Here is a 20,404-nt window from a genome sequence, read left to right as displayed (position 1 = left end):
CTATAAGCAAATTGTATTGTCATTTTCAAAACATAAAGCCAGTCTGAGCTTTCAAAATAAACATCTGCTCTTCATAGCAAAAGAGTAAAATCTTGCTCCTAAAACATGGAAATGTTTTCTGTTTTCTTGGAGCCTTTTCTCAAACTAGAATAGTGTACTGGCAACTCTTTTCAAATGGGTAGTATTTGATTTTGGTTTGCCAGAAGCAACAGTAACACAGATGGTTTCTGAGGGAGACATTTAAAGGGCTGTACTGTATTGATTCAACATTAAGGTTAATTACTCTTCAGTGGATCTCACTGGTCCATTAGGGGTAAGCTATGCCCAAATAAATTTGCAGACATGCCCTGGATCAAAAAAAGGATAAGGCGGTAAAAAAGGGCAGAAAGCACCAAACTGTTGCTGGTTAAGACTCTTTATCACTGGGAGTATAGCATTACCCTAAAGACCCAAGATTTTCTAAAATTTTGCCACTCACAGTGTGGTGAGAACACAGAGATCCCCAAGGAGATGATAGAAAAGACAGGGTTTGGGCTTCATCTTGGACTTACTGAGTTAGAATTTGTTTTTACAGAGATCCTTGTGTGACTCCAGTACACATTAAAGTTCAAGGCCCTACTTTAAAAAAGTGAAGTCCAGGAGTTCTTCAATAGTGACCACCTGAATGATTTGGAGTCTTACATTTTAGTAGGCCCCCTTTCTTTATCTCATGTATTTCCAAGAATGTGAATCTACAGGTAAGGGTTATCTCAAAAAGTTTTTATAATTCCTTATATAAAAGCTGAAAAGCAGAGTATTCATACATTCTATACTTTTTAGGAAAATTTGATTCAATTATTGAAGTAATCAGCTCACAATATCACAAGCCTGGTAATTTTTTCCTCCTTACATGAGTCTTATAAATACTACAGAGTTTTTCATATCAATCAACTATTATGAACCAAGGAGGATCCAAGATTTAGGGATAACATTTTCAATGAAAATTTTCAATGAAAATTTTCAAATGCTGTCTGACTTAATCCTTTTTTTTTTCACATTCTAGGTTCTTAACCTTTGTTGGTTGTTGTTTGGTCATTGATATAGATGGACTTTTAGAAATCTACAATGTATAAGTCTACTCCAACCTAAGAATTAAGAGAAACAAAAGGCTTAATTCAATTACCAGCATCTAACTTTTGAAGTAGATCATTTATTTTAAAGTTCAGTGTGCCATGGCCTTAAAAATAGAGTTAGTTTTGAAAAAGAATGTAAGGTAACATTTTAGTGCAAAATAGAGCTATTGACAAAGATACAGTTTATCTGAGGAAATACTCAGGCATGCTTACATAAGGAATAGACTGTGCTAGAGTGAGCAAGATGTAGTCGACAAAACTGCTTCCCTTTATTTCAGCTAATTCCATTTGGCCTGATGTCTCTGAAGGACACCATGATTCATAGTAGTATTTTTAATAAGTGTTTTATGAACTTTACTCTAGTTTTAATTTTTATCCTTTTTGTGATGCTAGAGATTCTCAACCAGGGCTTTGTGCATGCTAGGCAAGTGCTCTGCCCCCAGTTATACACCCAGCCAGCATTTTTTGTGTGAGGGTAAAAACATTATCATAGATATTGACATTTTTGTCTTTTTGGTTGGTTGGCTAATCTCCTATTTGGAGAGGAGCTTCACACCAAATATAGTCATGAACTTACGCTTGTGACTTAAGTTTGGTCAATTGCATTGTCCTTTTAGGGACTGTGAGTCAGAAGTAAAGGCGAGGTTAGTGTTCCTTCATAGGATCTACAAAGACCTAAAGGTGTTCAGGAAAATGTTAGCAACTGACCTTCTTGCACTAGAGCTGCCTACAGCTCTTTTCCTGAGATTTGTTCTAGAACCTAATCAGAAGTCTGCAGGTCCTGTTAATGAATTCCCCTTTTGTTTCTTATTGCAATCAAGAAAAATGACGGATAGAAATACCACCTCTTCATAAGACTTTAATAGTATTCTATTTTCTTTCTACATTGCTCACTGACATGAGTTTGAGCAGGTGGTTGGGGTTTGAAAATGTCCTCAATAGTCGGTAGGAGCAGAGGTAGTGTGCGTTAGTGGTCAGAAGGTAGTCACCAGTGGCAAGAACATCCTGTCCACAAGACACTATGTGAGGGCAATACCTGCTTGGGTCTGTGCTACCACATCCATTTCACAGATGTAGAAGCTAAAGTTATTCTATGGAAAGCCACATACTGAGTTTATTTTGGCCAAAATGCCTAATAAATTACTGGAGCAATATTTAAATCTGAATTTTTCAAGTTTAATTTCCATTAGAATCCTAATGGAACTTTTCAAAGACCAATCCAATGTCATTCAGTGAACCGTACAAATGATAATAATTAAAAGTATCTATGTGGATACGTACAAGGAAACATTTGAGGTCTTCTTACACCTTTTTCTTTTTTTGGTAGTAACAGAGATAGAACCCAGGGCTTTGAGCAAGCTAGGAAAGTGCCACACCACTGAGCTATATTCCAATCCTTTGTACACATATATAATTTAATTTAAGTCTTCTTGTTAAAAACAAACAAGCCACCCTAAAATAGGTCATTCAAAACACTCCTTTGCAGTCAAATGAAAATTAAATTTAAAGAGAACTCTCAGATTCAATGGTGATATGTCTCTAATATGGTGTTAAATCTTACCCTTGAAGCACTATATCCAACTTCCATAAAAATTTGGTGAACCCCAACAAGCCTATAAGGTGGATGTGGGGCCTGTCTCTTGTATTGGCCTTGAAAAAGAAATCACCTATAAGTGTGCACTTGCGAGACTATGTAAAAATTACTTATTTTTTGCAGATTGCTTATCAAATACAAAGTTTTAGAAAACATGAAAAAGTGCATAATATGCACTCTGGCACTACAACTAAACCCAGAAGGCAACATGTTTTAAGCAAGTTCTAAGTCACCATTCTATATTAGCTCATGCTAATTTCTCTCATTAGAAGTAATTGTTATAATAAAATTATGATAGTTGTGATTGCTGATATTTATTAAACAGTTACAAGGTGCCAAGTACAATGCCAAATGCTTCATACATGTTGTATAATTTAATATTGGCAACCCCAAAGAGGTTGGCACTATGATACTGTCATTTTACAGATATTGAAGATGGAGCACAGTGAACCATCTCCCTAGTTTTGGTGTTCTACATTTGAAGGATTTCTTGCTTGTAAGAGGACTTCATGTCTCACTGTGGCTTAGAATGAAGTACAAGCTCTAAAGGTTGGCACAGTCTTTAAGGATTTGGTGCCTGCCTGCTTTTCCATCTCTTTGAACTTATCACCTTATTTCCACCCACCATGCACCCTTCATGCCAGTTCTAGAGAACTGTTTAATACAGACATGTCCCTGCTATCATCACAAATGCCCTTTTCTCCTCATCTGTACAAACAAGACCTACTCATTCTTTAAAACTCAGGCTAGCCCTGAAAAGTCTATGCTGATTCCTCATGTGGACCGTATCACTGTAATACACCCTTTGAATCTTTGGTTTTCCCCATTAGACTTTAAGCTGCATGATATTAAATATGCGATTTGGTTAAATAGACTACTTGGTATCTCCAGTGCCTAGGACAGGGCCAAGCATATAATGGGCACAAATAAATATTTTTCAAAAAATAACCAAATTTTAAGTAATCACTCTGTTCTTAAATCTTCTCAATTTTCCTAGCCAGAAAGAGTTTGCTCAATAGCCATTCTCTGTAACTTCATAATATTCAAGATGATTAGATTTCTAGAGAAAAAGCAACAGAATCTAGGTCCTTGTGCCATGACTCTCATTTAGTAATTGAATGCCGTTGAACATTGATTCACTCAACATTTTTGAGGGTATACTTGCCATGTGCCTGGAACTGCACCCCACAGTGGAGAAACAGCAGTGGACACAACAAACCAACCCTTGCCATCACGGAAATTGTACAACCTACAGTCAAATTTCTCCTCATCAAGTCAAAGAGCTGGCCTCGGGTCCTCCTAGATCTAAAATTACATAAAAGAATAATCCAACCCTCAAATTTTCTTAAATTATAATATCTAAATACATAAAAAATGAAGTAAAAGACAACAGCAGGCCAATTACTTTATAACCAGCTTCTGATATATAGCAAAAGTTCACAAATACAATTTTTTCCTTCCAATAATAGATACTTTAAGACATGATCCTGAACATCTTTTAAAGATTAACACTGATTTCATCTGCTATAAAATACTGAAACACTCTGTACCTGTAATTAGAGGGCCCGCCAAGAACAAAAGAACAAAATCATTTCAGGGCAATTAACAATGATTAGAAAGGAATTTTACCTCCAGGAAGATGAATTGATTCTATATGTTAGCCACAAAGACAGAGAACAATGTATTCTCTAAGTGGATTTTATTTGTGTGATGAATTTTTTGATTCATAGTAATTGGATCAAAAAAGATGAAATTTATCACCAGTGAAGAAATTACATAGTAAGAACTAAATCTACCTAGGCTTTCAACCACTTCATTATAAAACTAGACAGGGAAGGTCATAATTATTTAATTTGTATACAAATCTCGGCTGGAAAATGTTTTCAGTGAACAAATGATGTGAATAATTTTTATAGGAAGGCACAGTCCTTGTCCAAGTCAATAAACACAATATTTACAGACATAATAAGCACACTGCTTTCTTAATCATATCCCAAGAGTTATTTGGACCAGGAAATCTAACTCTCTAAAGACAAATGTTCAATTATTCTTATGGTAACTGAATAGAATGTGTCAGTTCCTGACATGCTATAGTCTTAGGATATACTTATGGATGTACCCTCCAACGGATATTGGATGGCTGCATGGATGGCTTATGTAGATACAGAACTATAATAAGTTAATACATATATTATTATTATTCATATGTACATGTACACATACACATATATGAAGCAAATAATATCAAGTTTGTTTTTCTATGTCAGAGTCATAACTTATGGAACCTAAAAACAGACTTTCTAGTTATGTGGTGAGCTTTCTCTTGTTGTACGTGGGGAAATTGAGGCATAGACTGGTGAACAAAATGATTGAAACCTAAGAGTTGGTTAGTGATAGAACCATGAGGACAGGAGAGGTCCATTGCCCCGGCCCAATGCTCTTCCCATCATCGCATCAAGCCAATGCTGTCTGGAGTTGCAGCTTACAACTTCTCATTCATCACATTAAACCATAACATCAGGCCCAAGGAAGTGGGTAACACAGAGGCAGTTTAGGTTATTGGTTCATTTTTTTTTCTTGAAAAAATAAATACCTCTGCATGTTTGTGGGAAGAAAAACAGCTATATTGTACATCTGTGGCAGGATGGACATGTTGGAATTGAAACTAAAAGCTTTCCTCATGTAACTAAATTTGAGAGCGTGAATAAGCTAAATTTCCCCATCTGGAGACTCTCAGACTAGACAAGCCTTACAAATTAATGTGAATGTATAGGTCTGGGGCCTGAAGGAAATTAGGTCACATCTAAAAAGGAATCAGGTGCTGACCACAAGTCAGAATGTTAATATGGACTCCAAACAGAGGGCAGAGAGCTAATGCTATAATTCACTGAATACCATTAGGACAAGGCTACAGTACTGATGAAGGCAAACGCTTTAATCAAATTACAGTGCAGGACTCGATACTCTTTTTAACCAACCCTCTCCTCTCACTGGGTCCCATTTGATTTAGGAAGTTTTTCTTTTTTTTCACTCAGTTGCTTTATGTACCCCTTTCCTTGGTTTCTGAGAATTGAGATCCACAGCAAGGCACAGAAAACACGCTTTGACAAGGAAAATTAAAAAAAAAAAAAAACATTTTGAGGATAAAATGATCAGAACATATCAGTTGCTTTGTGCAATTTAGAAAGAGAGTTGGAATGTGTAGGAACATTTTGTTGAAGAAGCTGAGCAGGAGATTCACTTTCTTGAAGCTGCTTCCTTGAAAGCTCTAGCTCATTCGGCAGTGATGCCCTTGGAAGGCTTTGTGTATGTCCTATGGTGAGAGCGTGGCATTTAGGAGTCAACACAGGCGATGTTCCAAATGCATCCTGCCAAGTCAGTGCTGGCAGGAAAAGTTAGGGCACTTTTCTTTCTTGGGAGTCCCCTGGGACTTCATCCCTGTGAAAAGGTCTGAGTTTCTTTCAAAAGATCAAGATTGATTTTTGGTGGAGATGATGAGGGGCAGGATCTTCCAGTCAAGTAGGAAACAGATTCTTTTGATTAAATGTCAGGATTAAGAAAAACAATTCCTACATAGGGACAGTTCTTTAAAGGGTATGACTGTGAGAAGAATGTAGATATTTTAGGATAGAAGGTTATGGTCTTGTGAATTTTTATTTTCTATAAATTTCCTGTGGTTACCATGAATTTAAAAATGTGTCCATGTGCCTAGTGTTTCAGATTCATTTATGCAGAATTATGTAACACTTGGAGAATCCTCCATAAAATTTCAAGTATTATGGGAATACAAAATTTTTATAAATGACATTTGTAAATGACTAATCCTCTCTACAAGCACAGATTCTCAAAGAGTGCTAAATGGGATAGAGTATACCATTTATAAGAGTTCTCTCTTTTTAAAGGTAGTATCTTTCCATTAATTTAAGGGTTATCTTTCTATTGACACAGAATCTCATATATAATGATTATTATGATTTAAAGAATTGCAGAGATCAGCCATAGACCAGTTGCCCAGTGATTTACTGTTCCTAACTCTGCATTGGAACACGTCAAGATAAAAATCACACATTATTTATCTGAACACTTTTACAGCTGTTCTGATCTTTTAAAGTTACTGTAACTATAAAGTTTTAACCAGTTAACTTTTGGAAAAAAAAAAACCCACAAGTTTGTTCCAGAAAATATTTTTGAAAGGAATCACTTGCATTACGAATAATAGAGAGTGACAAAGAGAAACAAATTGGCAGTAAGAAAAAAATATCTTTCACCTCCTCCAAAATCTAGAGAACCTTCATTTTCAACTTAAAAATGGAAAATGTGACAAATGTAAGCCCTTACCAACTTCCCACTTCAGAAGGCTGTTGTCTTCCCTCTCCATTTTTCCAATGACATACCAGATACATGCCATCCAGTGGGCAAGGAGCGCAAACATGGACATGAGCAGAGTCAGGACAATTGTGCTATGTTGGGAGTAACGGTCCAGCTTCTGCAGGAGACGCAAAAGACGAAGCAGCCGCACAGTCTTTAAGAGATGCACGAGAGACACCTGGGGAGAAGACAGAGCAGCACAACTTGGCTCATGCATTAAATTCATGCCATGACATTTACTTTAACTTACAGCCATGCTGGAAAGTTCTTGAAGTTAAATATGATCATGATTCAATTCTATGGTCATTAAATTTTTTTTAATTGGTGCATCATAGTTTTATGTTCATTTTCTATCGTCATTTTTATGAATTGTTATTCTTCTGTGGTAAGGTTTACTTTCTCCCTACATTAGAGCCAGGTTCTCATCTGTCATTTTTCAAGCTGGTAGAAAGATAGGTAGTCACATGCTAAGATTTTGCGATTTCTACTTTGTTATTTAGGCATTGCTGGGGTGGAGTTTATTTGATAGGCAGATACAGATGTGGACCATTTTTCATAGGTGAAATGAAACCTAGAACCGAAGTCCAGGAAGGAAATCATCTAAACACATAATACAGTCTCCTCATTTTCTCTGACCAGAAAGGGAGTGCCTAAGGGAAGAATGTGGTGCTTCTCTTACATGAGAACAATAGTTATTTGCAAAGACAAGGGACATGAGCTTGGGTGTTCAGATGAGGCAGCTGAGTTATTTTGCTGGTACATTTAGAAAACAATTTTACTTGCTCCTATAAGAGTCAACAACTGGCTAGAAATGTGAATTTTGGTTTATTGATGAATGACAGAAACAGATATAATTAATTTAAATGTAAATATGTAATCTGAAAAAAAATTCATTACTTTTGGGTGATATTATGAATTTGTCAATGAAAATTATAAGTCACAGCTGCATACCTCAAAACACCTTATAAATAGCAATTTCTCTTTTATCAAGTGTGTATGACACCTTCTTAATGTCAATTGGGGGTGAGGGAAAAGTGAAAGGAAAAAAAGAGTAGGGTGTGGAGGCCAACTAACATGTATTGAGGTCTTTCTAGATGTCAGACATCTAGCAAAGCATTTGATAAAATGCTACGTTTTTAGGTTGCTCAAAAAATTTAGGACTTGTTAACACTTCATTTTCGTCCTAATTTGATGTTAACTTCCCCAAGGATGGCACTCCAATGACAAGTGATAAAACTGGGATTCATACCTTTTCCATATCTAGTTCATAATTTTATCTCTCGTACTGCCTTTCATGGTGACATAAACACAGTAAGTTTCAATCCATAAATGTGTGAGCTGTATTTAAAAAAATTGCCATGAGCAATTAGGGGCAGAGCCAAAGCCAAAGCATATAAGACATTTTTTTTTGATGGTAGTAATGCATTTTGATTGACATCTATGGAGATGCACTAACTCAATATTTTTAAAATATGGAAGATATATTTTTTGGATGTTTATTTGTTTTTTCTTTTTATAAGTCTTTTCAGTATAACAACATAATTTATAACATTTCTCACAACATGTTTTCTGGGAAGAAATGTAATACCTTGAGCAAACTTTTCTATTCAAATAAAAGAATTCATCCTAATTTATTAGAGGAGGCTAACAAATTTATGTACCAGTTTTTTAAATGATCATAGGTTCAAACTGTGGAAAGCAGAAAAGAATCATTGATAAGGAGGATTTACTGTTTCCTCTTTGTCTTTCTTCCTGACACAGATGTTGATCTACACTTTGCATTCTTCATAAAGCAGTCATGCTAGGTTCACAGGACATGATGATGAAAAAAGCCAAGAAATTAAAGGAATACTAATTGGAAAAGAAGAAGTCAAACTATCAGTGTTTGCTGATGGCATGATTCTATAGTGAGGAGACCCCAAATAATTTCACCAGAAGACTTCTAGAGCCGATAAAATGAATTTAACAAAGTAGCAGTATACAAGATCAACACCCATAAATGAATAACTTTCTTATAATCCATCAGCAATTCAGTCGAGAAAAAAAAATCAGTAGAACCATCCCATTTACAATAACCTCAAAACAAAAACAAAAACAAACAAAAAACCCCTTGGAATTAATCTAACCAAGGAGGTAAAAGATCTACTAAAGAAGACTGAAGAAAATAATTGAAGAGGGCTTCAGAAAATGGAAAGATCTCCCATGCTCATGAACAGGCAGAATTAATATGGTCAAAATAGCCATAATACCAAAAGCAATATACATAATCAATATAATTCCTATCAAAATACCAATGACATTATTCACAGAACTAGAAAAATCAGTCCTTGAATTTATTTGGAACAATAAGAGTCCCAGAATTTCAAAGCATTCTGAACAAGAAAAACAATGCATTAGGCATCATAATACTTGATTTCAAATTATATTACAGATAATAATAGCAAAAATAGCATGGTATTGGCATCAAAATAGATGCAGACCAATGAAATAGAATAGAAGACACAGACCCACATTGTTACAAATGTGCCAGATATAAATATTGGACAAAAGGTAACCTTTTAAACAAATGGTGCTGGGAAAACAAAATATCTATATATAGAAGAATGAATTTAGATCCCTATCTTTCACCTTGCATAAAACTCAAATCAAAATTGATCAAAGACTTAGGAATTAGACCAGAAACCTTGCATCTGCTTGAAGAAAATGTAAGGTCAACACTCCACCACATAGGTGCAGCTACTGACTTCCTTGGCAACATACCTGAAGCTCAAGAAATAAAATCAAGAATCAATAAGTGGCATGCCATCAAACTGAAAGGTCTCTGTACAGCCAAGGAAATGAATAAGAGAGTGAAGAGAGAACTTTTGGAATGAGAGAAAATGTTTGCCAGCTACCTCTAACAGGGGATTAATATCCAGAATATAAAAGGAAATAAAAACTCAACCCCCAAATAACAAATAGCCCAAGCAATAAATGGGCAAAAACATGAACAAATTTTCAAAAGAAGAAATACAAATGGCCCAAAAATATATATATTAAAAAATTTCAGCATCTTTAGCAATCAGGGAAATGCAAATCAAAACAACACTAAAATTTCACCTCACTCCATGGCAAGTTTCAAGAACATGAGAAATAATAAATGCTGGTGAGGATGTGGGAGAAAAGGTCACATTGTTAGTGGGACTGCAGGCTGATGCAACCACTCTGGAAAGCAAACGGTGCTTTAAAAAAAAAAAACAAGGAATGGTCCTGGTCTCTATTCCCCTCCCCTCTCCAAGTGGAGTAGAGGGAGAGCATGGGAGGAAGATTACCTCTAGAAAGGGAATAGGGGTTAGAGAGAGAGGGAGGGAGAAGGGGAATAGCATGGATGGTGGAAGGAGATCCTCATCATTATACAAAATACATGTGTGAAAATGTGAATTTGGTGTCAACATACCTTATATACAAACAGAGATATGATAAATTGTGGTACAAAGGTATATGAAGAATTGTAATGCAAAAAAAAATCAGTAAGAGAGCTTGTGTACAATGGCATAATTTGGCGTGAACATACTTTATATACAGAGTTATAAAAAATTGTGCTGTGAATGGATAATTATGAATGTAATGAATTCTACTATTGTCATGTATGAAAGAAATAAAAAAAGGAAGTAAAAAAAACAAACAAAAAACAAAAAACAAAAAAAAAAAAACAAGGAATGAGACCAGCATATGACCCAGCTATCCCACTCCTTGGTGTAAATCCAAAATATCTAAAATCAGTATACTATAGTAATAGTAATATAGCCACTTCAATGTTTATAGCAACACAATTCACAATAGCCAAATGATGAAAGTAACTCAGGTGCCTGCCAATAAATAAATGGATCAAGAAAATGTGGTATATAGATATACAACTGAGTTTTACTCAGCCATAAAGAACAATGAAATAATGGCATTTGCTGGTAATGAGTGGAAATGGAGAAAATCATGCTAAGTGAAAATAACCCAAACTCAGAAAATCAAGGATTGAATGTTTTCTTTCATGTGTGGAAATTAGAACCAAAAAAGGGAAAGAAAGCAGTGTGTGGGAGCGATCAGGTTTCATAAAGATATAGGAAAGATCAATGGAATAGATATAGGAGAATGAAAGGGAGAAAGGAAGGGAGAGGGGAAGAAATATGGAATGAATTTAACAAAATCATATTATATTCCCATATAAAGGTACCCAAGGGAATTTCACCTTCATGTACAAGTAGAAGAAAGGAAGTTGAGTAGTGTTGAGGAGGAGAAATAGAGGGAGGGCACAGGGGATGAAAGTGGGGGATGAAAATCAAAATCAAATTCCTTGCATGTATGATTTGTCAAAATGAACCCAATTAGTCTGTATAATTATAATGCTCTAATAAAAAAGGGAGCTGAGTACAGTGAAAAGCCCAGTGAAAGTGAAGTATTTAACATTCATCAAAATATGAGAATTTGACTTGTAGAAATCCTTTATCCATGTTAGTTTAAGTAATGTGTATGTTAATTATATAAAAACACATGCTATATATTCTATTCTATAAATTCTTAATAATTTATTAATAATTGCATACCATATGCACACATTTAAGATTTTCCTATTTGTTCAGTATTTAAATAAAAATGGAACATGAAAAATTTATTAGTATTTAGTAGCAAAGCAGAAAAATAATTTAAAACAGAATTCTATTAAATAACATTTACTTAACAATTTGCCAGGAGAATTCAGAAAGGTTTTTTTTTTTAACATTTTGTGAATTATATACTTCTTTTGCAGCCTTCCAAAAGCCTGTTTTAAGTCATTACACTTTCATTATAGTACACTTATCTAGTCAAATTCAATCTTCAAAAGCACTTTAAAAAGCCCAGATAACAGTTTGATGTAGCACTGATTGATATTAATACACAAGATTTCTCCTGCCAACTTTCCTTTCAGTTATGTTATAAACCTTTTAACCATGTCGACACTCTCAACCTTCCAACTTGGGAAAAGAGAAAGGAGTATAAACAATATTGTACAGGCAATTTAAAAAGGAAAAAAAAAAGTATGCTAAATAGGATTACAGTTTCACATTCATTTTGAAGTCAATAATGACTATATTTGAAACATCCATCTCTTTGTTTCATTTTGAAAGCTATACCTTTAAATTTTTAATGAAGGATATGTTTTCTATGAAAGACAGTTAACTGACTGGGAGTTTTATTTACTTTGAATAATGTTAAAGAAAATTTTTACATGCTGTAGTTGTTAAGCAGAAAACTGCATTTATGATTCAAAATGACCTCCTTAAAAGTCTCTCCATTTATAAAGAAGTGTTTGAAAGTTTTAAGGATATCCATCATCAAATAGTAGAAATAGCTACTATTGTATGTGGGCATACTTTCTTGTAAGGAGACATAAGGATAAGGGGTTAGAGAAAGAAAGAGGAAAATTTATGAGTATTAATACAAATTCAAGAAAATTCAAGTTTTTTTGTCAATTATTGTGTCATTCAGGTTTCTATTCCATCCACATTTTTATAAGAAAGTTTCTAAGAAATGACTAAATTACTCTAATTTTTTAATATCCTATATTAATTGCTCTTGCATTGGTTTTGACAATGAATAATGAAATCATAGGAAGTTAAATATCATAAAAGGGGAGAGAATTCTTCAAACTTTCCACCAAATTTTTGGAAGAAAATATCTCTTTAGATAATATAAAGTAATGATTATATCCCTACAGATGGTTTCCTTATCAAAGGATTTGTTTATTGGGTCTATATTTATGATAATTTTTCAAATCTTCTGGGTTCTGGGTATTTGTATGAATAAAAACAGGTCATATAGATGTCCAAGGAAGTAACTTCCTCAAGTGGAGAATGTAGCCTGCATGTTATTGGGTACCCTGGCAGTTTTATTGAGGGCACAAATCCCGGGAAACACAAATTGCTATAAACATTTTAAACCTGAACATGTGAAAAAGCGAAAGCAAGCTTAAACGCTGTGTGGAATCAAGCTCTTGACTCACCACTGTGACGTTGAAAGCGTACAGGAGATCGAAGGGCAGGGCAGCAATTAAATCAATGATGAACCAGGTTGTGACGTAGTGGATGCAAATTGATCTTGCTTCGAAAATAACTTGGCCAGATTTGCTGACATAAGTTGTTCGGAAATTTAAAATAATATCTGCTTGGGAAAAAAAAAGAGAAAGAAAAGAAAGATGGGGGGGATAAAATAAAATAAAAGGAAGGAGAAAGACAAAGAAAGAAGTAAGGAAGGAGGAAAGGAAGTCAGGCAGGCAACCAGGGAGGAAAAGTGGAAGAAAAACATACAAAATTAAAATTAAATAGTAACCTCTTTAGCCTGTGAATTACTAGATCCAGTAATTGATAGATCCAGTTCAACTCCACAAACATGTTTAAGGAGAGTGAAGAAAGAATATTTTCTGAGCATTTACTACGTTCCAAACTTGGAGTCATGTGGTATGACGATTAAAATAAATGATCAAAGCAATAAGAACAAAGGTCGTAATTTGCTAAAAAGTCACTGTGTAAAGACATTGTTCTAAGAGCTTAGCATGGGGTATTTCACTTAATCCTCAAACATCTCCTGAAGTAGACAGTAGTACTCCCATGTTAAAGAGGCAGAAACTAAGTCCCACTGAGGAAGAGTCACCAACAAAATAAGAAATTATTTGAACACAGATATAATGTGTGCAATACTACCCAATTCCATGTATTAAAGTTTTACTAATCTCTGTGAGAATATGGAATTCATTCCTGTCCTGAAAGCACTCCTGTTAACAAAATACCATAAGTTTCTTATTTGGATTTAGAGGTTAAATTTTCCCACTCTTTTAAAAAAATATAAACACTTTATGTAAGCATTTCAACTTTTCCATACAGACTCTTTTATTATTACTTTATTGAGATTTTTTAGAATACATGAGGTCCTCATGAGTGCTGGTTAAATGACAAATCCATAACTAAGCGAGTCCTTTGAGCTCCCTCCTGTTGCTTATGAATAAGTATCTCTAAGACTGTCTTCTTACTTCCTGGTTAATATCATTATGGTATTTTCCTTAGTTGGTTTTAAGATCAAGTAAAAGCAGAACTCAGGAAATTTCTGTATTGGTACACATTAAAGGGTGATATTGTTGAGTGTTTTATGGAATGGTGACAATTACAGAAAGAAATTTCTCCATGGAACTTTATTTTGGGAGAATGTTATGGTTTGTTAGTCAAGGACCACAGCAGGATATGCGGGAAATAAATATCTCAGCCAATAATCACAGGAATCTGAGGAGTTATTAAACCAATACCAAGCTCTGAGCTGCATAATAATCAGATGGATTGGGATAATCTTTACATCTAACTTTAACCACTGAAAATAAGAACAGTGTTGTATGAGATAGAATCTGTTCATATCATGATGATGACAATAGTAAAAATTACTCATGAAATGAAAATGCTCATTTTATATTTGTACGTTACTTTTAATTTTCACTTCATGTTCACATTTGTGGAAGGGAGAATTCTGAACAACTGTCAATGACCTGGTCCTCATTTGGTCTCTTCCCCTGTGAACATGACGAGGTATCATTCTGTGATCGGGTTATATTTTGTGACAAACTGGGAAATTATCCTCGGTGAACAGATCAGGCAAGCTCTCTAAAAGAAGGAAGTTTTCTTCATCCAGTGAAAAGATACTGGAAGTCAGTAAGAAGAGAGTGACTGACATGTGAGGGACAGGACCACATGCAAGGAACAGCAGGTGGCCTCTTATTGCTGAGAGGAATACCAGGCTGACACCCAGTTAGAGATGTGTACCTTAGTCCTGCAAAGACACAAATTCTTCCAACAGCCACATGGGGCTGGGAAAAGAATCTAAGGTCTAGGAAAGAAAACATACACACACACACACACACACACACACACACACACACACACCTCAGATAACATGATGTCAGCCCTTTGATTCACTTCCAAGTCTCCTGGGTTCCAGTTCAGTGATTTAGGTTTTGTGGCTTTAACAAAATACAGTCACTTCACAGGTCAGGAAGCAAGTTCTGAGTGAAGTAATTTCAAAGTGCTTCATATTCAAATTTGAATTTCCCAAGAATTACTTGATGGCATAATATGTGATGTATTTTAGAGAAAGTTCCATGTGCTGATGAAAAGACTATTGTGTTTGGAGTGGTGTGATGGAATGTTCTTTAGGTGTCTACTAATTCCTAATCTATAGTCTAATTTTACTCTGATGTTTCTTTGTTAATTTTGGGGGGGGGAGTATGGGGGCGGGTCAGTGAGAGGAGTCAGTGAGAGTGGGGTATTGATGTTACCCACCATTACTCTATTAGGGCCTATCTCTTCCTTTATGTTCAGTAATGTTTGTTTTATAAAATTTGGTGCTCTGATATTTAGTGCCTATTTATTCATAATCATATCTTCTTGATGGATTATTCCATTTATCATTATGTAGTAAGAGTCTAAGATGTTTGAAGTCTGTTTTGTCAGATATGAGCATAATTACTCCAGCTTGCTTTCAGGGTCCATTTACATAGAATATAATTTTCCATCCATTCACTTTCAGTCTGCATATGTCTTTGCTGGTCAGGTAAATTTGTTGCACACAGCATATTGTTGGGTCTTGCTTTTTGATCCAATCAGCCAGTCTGCATCTTTTAAATGGAGAATTAAGACCATTTACATTCAGGGTTATTATTGAAAGGTATATACTTGTTTTTGTCATTTTGTTGGTTTTCTTAAAATTCTTTTGAACATTCTGTTTGTTGCTTCCTGTCTTACTCATTTTAAATATTTGATTATTTTCTTTATTAATAATGTCTGAATCCTTCCTATTTCTCATTTGTGTGTCTACTCCTGTAGTGAGATCATGCTTGTTATTATCTTTCTTCCTCTTCGTGTAGGATTCCCATAAATATGTTCTCTGATGCTGGTTTAGTAGTACATTCTCTTGGTTTATGCTTCCATTGTCATGAAGGATCTTTATTTCTTCAATTCTGAGGGATAATTTTATTGAGTATAGTAATCTCAGTTGGCAGTTATCTTCTTTTAGGACACATGAAATACATCATTCTATGCTCTCCTGGCCTTTAGTTCTGCTGAAAAATCTGCTGTTATTCTGATGGATTTCCTTTAAATATGACTCGGTGCTTCTGTCTTGCAGTTTTTTTCTTTCTTTGTTCTGTACTTTAGGCAATTAACTATAATATGTCATGAAGAGGTTCTCTTCTCTTGATGCTATTTGGGGTTTAGAAGACTTTCTTTATAAGGATGTTCACATCTTCTCCAAGATTTAGAAAACTTTTTCTTTTATTATTTCACTGAATAGATTTTCTGTGCCTTCAGCATGTAGTTCTTTTTCCTCATGTATTCCAATTAAGCATAATTCTGGTCTTTGAATGGTGACCCAGACATAAACTTGTGTGGTCTGCTTCTTCATATTTTTTCCCTTTATTTCTATCTGAATGTTACTCAAACTTGTTTTCAAGTCCAACATACTTTCTTCAACTTGATCTAGTTTAGGAGTTCTTAATCTGATTTATTGGGCTTTTAATTTCCAAGATTCCTGTTTGGTTCTTTTCAAAATCTCTTATTCCTTTACTATATTTCTCATTAACAATTGCATTGTGTTCCTTAATTCATTTATGTGTTCATTTGTATCCTCTTGGAATTCATTGAGATTTTAAATAACTTATTCTTTAGAATTCATTGACTTTTCAACCATTTTGATATATTTGGAATTATTTACTAAAGAATTATGAACTTTAGGAGGTGCATATTGCCTTGTTTATTTATTTATTTTTCTATGTTGATATTCGTGTATCTATTAGGATGGACATCTCTTTCACTTTTATGTGAGGATCTTCTGAGGAAGCAATAAAAATAAATAAGAAAATAAAGGGAAAACCAAACAAACACACCAACAGAAATAAAAGTGCAAAAACAATGTAAAATAAATTAAAAAGTTAAAAAATAAATTTAATTTGAAGTAAAACAAAGGACACAATAACAACAATTATTAATAAAAAGTAACAATTTCTTTTCCATCAAAGTGCTTGATTATGAGGGCAAGAATGAATCATCAACCTGTGCTAATTTGTGGGTTCTTTCTATGTCATAGGCTGTGTGGCCCTTGAAGGCTGGGGGTTATACCCTTTCTTCCCTTTGATGTGCTTGCCAGGTGACCAGTGTGATGGTTTGTGACTGGAGCCAGTTGGAATACTTCTCAGATGCCCTGCATTGAGAGGTGAAATTCGGAACTCCCCAGGTAAAGATTTATTTCATAGTTCCATGAGCATGGACTCTGAGGGCAGGGAGAGGTGATGGAGTTACAACTATCTGTGCCGGGGGGTGTGAGTGGTGGAGGTAGACCCCTTGCAATCATCACTCCTAACTCAGGTGTTACAAGATTTAGATCCCATGCAAAATCACATGTAGCTACTCCTTCCCTTGGATTCTTGCAGATGGCTCCCTCAGTTTTAAAGGGGAAGTGTTTTCCATTCCCTTACATATTGCAGTCCAATTTCCTACCATATATAATTCTCAGTGGGTTAGTGTCAGAATCTCTACCCTGGGGCCAAACTGACTATCAAGGAAGTTTCCAATACAGCAATATTTTTGTGGGCATCTGGGGATGGGAAGATGCCTGGACATTTGATTCCCAGAACTTTAAGCCAGACCTTCTCAAGATGGCTCCATGTTATGGCACTGTGAGAATACTCTGGGAAGTGCAGGAAACTTCTCCAGAGCCAGTTTATTATTCAGATCCCATCTACTGTCTGTTTAGACTGTATTTCTTCAGGTTGCACAGCTGTGCCAGTGGCATTCATTGGGATTCTTCCTCTTTCACTTCTATCCCTATCCTCTGACCTACTGCCACGGGACTGGTGCTGGGGTGCTCCGTTTTACCGTCTTTCACTATCTAAAGTCTCTGGGTTTCTCCAAGTCTCTGCATGTCTATTATTCTATTATTAAACTTTTGTGTTACCCCACAATCACCCACCTAGATATTCAGTTGCTTTCTAGTTCTTTTGATTCTACCTTGGAGAAAAACAGGTGAGTGCTGGGTGACTCTAAGGCATCAATTTGAAGCCCTGTCCTTCTCTTTTACCTTTTGTTCTCGTGTAATTCTTCATTAACCACACAGTTAAATGATCAGGTCACAGTTCTTGAAGTAAAACAGACATTTAAATTTTAAAGTTTCTAAGAAGCTCACGTAAAAAATTTAGGTTCTCATCTTCTGAGAAATCCAGAGTTGTTTATCAGGCCCATCAGTGATATTTGGTTTTTGCAACATAGACTGAGGTAAGTCTATAAGTTCATTATAAAATTAAAGTGACAGTGTGGTTGGGTAGAAGAATAACCTCTAATGTTCTAGAGCACCGTGGGATAACTATGATTGGCAGCAATTAATTGTACATTTCAAAACATTTTAACATTTAGAGCATTTTAAATGTTACCAACAATTAAATTGTTACCAAATTTAACTTACCAAGAAATGAAAATATAACAGTGTGCATGAGAGCCAAGTATTGCAAAGAAATGATAAATGTTTGAGGTAATGAATATGCCAGTTATCCTGATCTGATCATTATATATATTTATATATATATGAATGTCAGAATATGTACAATTATTGTTTGTCAATTAAAAATAGAAAAGATATTTTAAAAGACTGAAATTGAAGGAACAAGTTCCTTGCATATTTATTAACTGACCACCAGGTCTACTACAAATTTCTCAGAAAACCCATCGTTGCAATCTGCACACATGGGGTACTCCCATGAATGGAAGCATGAAGGATGTGAGAGATGTTGGGTTGATAGGTACAGCAAACATTTTTAAAAACTATATGGTTAAATTATGTGGTTGACTAAGAACAAAACAGAGTCTCTGACTTCTGAGTAGAATAGATACTAGATGAATAACTACAGACTATCAATTTAGAAAGCTTTTAAGGAAAGAATTAGTTATTTAATTGAGTTAATTAGATAAAAAGATATGCTAATTTTAGGCAAAAAAAAAGTCATTATAAGACTTTTATACAAAAATAGTGATAATAGTAAAAGAATAAAAGATTGTTCAAGTCTATATGTGCAAATCTGTTTGTGAAATATTTGAATACTTTATGTTTATTTTCAGGGGGAAAATCCCAGATAGATTACATCCTAAGATTTCCAGGCCTATGTAAAATAGTTGTGTAGTGGTATATCCAATAATTAGTGTCAATTTTGAGTAGCTGAGTTCAAAACCAAATGAAACAAAACCACTTTTGTCATACTCATGAGAAGAGACATGGGATATTTATAAGACTTTTTTTTTTTTTTTTTTTTTGCATTTATCAGTTTGTGCAATTTCCATGCTGCATCTCTCGGGTAGACTACTGTGACCTTAATTTTACCAAAGATTCAGAAGATTTAAATAAATTGACTTAATCACGCAGACAGTAATCAGCTAAGAGATAGGCTGTTGTTTGACACTTGATTCCATTGTCTTTCCATCATGCAAAAGATTATTGCACTCCCAAATATATTTTAGAGCCAGTAACGACAGATCAGTGAAGGAAAATGCACTGTGGTCCTCAGATCAAATTCAGCATCAGCACCAACCAAGTAAAATAATATTAGGATAGAGTCTCAGAATTACACATGGGAAGTGAACTTTCTTTGATTCTGGAGATACAAGAGTGAGGCTTTGTTCAGAAACAACCAAGCAAGGACTTTCCTCCTGCTAGTGAGGATGTGGCAATGTTCATGAACCAGAAGAACTCCATGATTGTGAGTATCCCCTTGAGCAGAAGGCAGAGACAAGTTCTTTCAGAGGGAGGGAAACTCAGAAAAAAATCAGATTGTGATGAGGAAGAAAAAAGAGCTTTCTGGAGCTAGCATCCCTCAGAGACTCAAGGGCAAAGCAGAGCTTCACAAATACTGGATGCAGCCACTCTTTCCCAGTCTGATGGTCTCACTTCCCATAAGAGTTTTGTATGTCTGGCTAATTAAATCAATGCGATTCAATATTACAGTAAGAACATGGTCTCCTTCAGACAATCCATAATCCATCTGAAAGGCAGCAGCATGATTTCATTTTGAGACATCTAGAAAGTGTAAGCATAATATTTTTCTGTTTCATATTCATGTGGAAAAACATGGACCTGTATTCATTAATATCTAAATTTTTTATATGTAACCTTTCTTGTCGATCCTATGTATTGTTTTTTAAAAAATTTTTAGATGTAGTTGAACACAATACCTTTATTTATTTTTAGGTGGTGCTGAGAGGATTGAACCCCAGTGCCTCGCACATGCTAGGCAAGTGCTCTG

The 20,404-nt window shown here is 35.0% G+C and overlaps 1 protein-coding gene across 1 annotated transcript in view; it reads right to left on the bottom strand.

The window, feature by feature from the left end:
• The window catches only part of Kcnh8 (potassium voltage-gated channel subfamily H member 8), a 347,812-nt gene that overhangs the window by 109,750 nt on the left and 217,658 nt on the right, over window positions 1-20,404 (bottom strand). The window contains exons 6-7 of the mRNA XM_076868474.1: window positions 13,088-13,245; window positions 7,045-7,252 (exon numbers count right to left, since the gene is read on the bottom strand). Of these exons, the coding sequence (XP_076724589.1) occupies window positions 7,045-7,252; window positions 13,088-13,245 (366 nt within the window). The remainder of the gene's footprint in view (window positions 1-7,044; window positions 7,253-13,087; window positions 13,246-20,404) is intronic.

The sequence above is a fragment of the Callospermophilus lateralis genome, chromosome 1 (genome assembly GCF_048772815.1).
Source record: "Callospermophilus lateralis isolate mCalLat2 chromosome 1, mCalLat2.hap1, whole genome shotgun sequence".
NCBI classification, from domain to species: domain Eukaryota; kingdom Metazoa; phylum Chordata; class Mammalia; order Rodentia; family Sciuridae; genus Callospermophilus; species Callospermophilus lateralis.
Note: the sequence above shows the minus strand (reverse complement) of the source record. Positions and strands in the feature narration are given on the sequence as shown.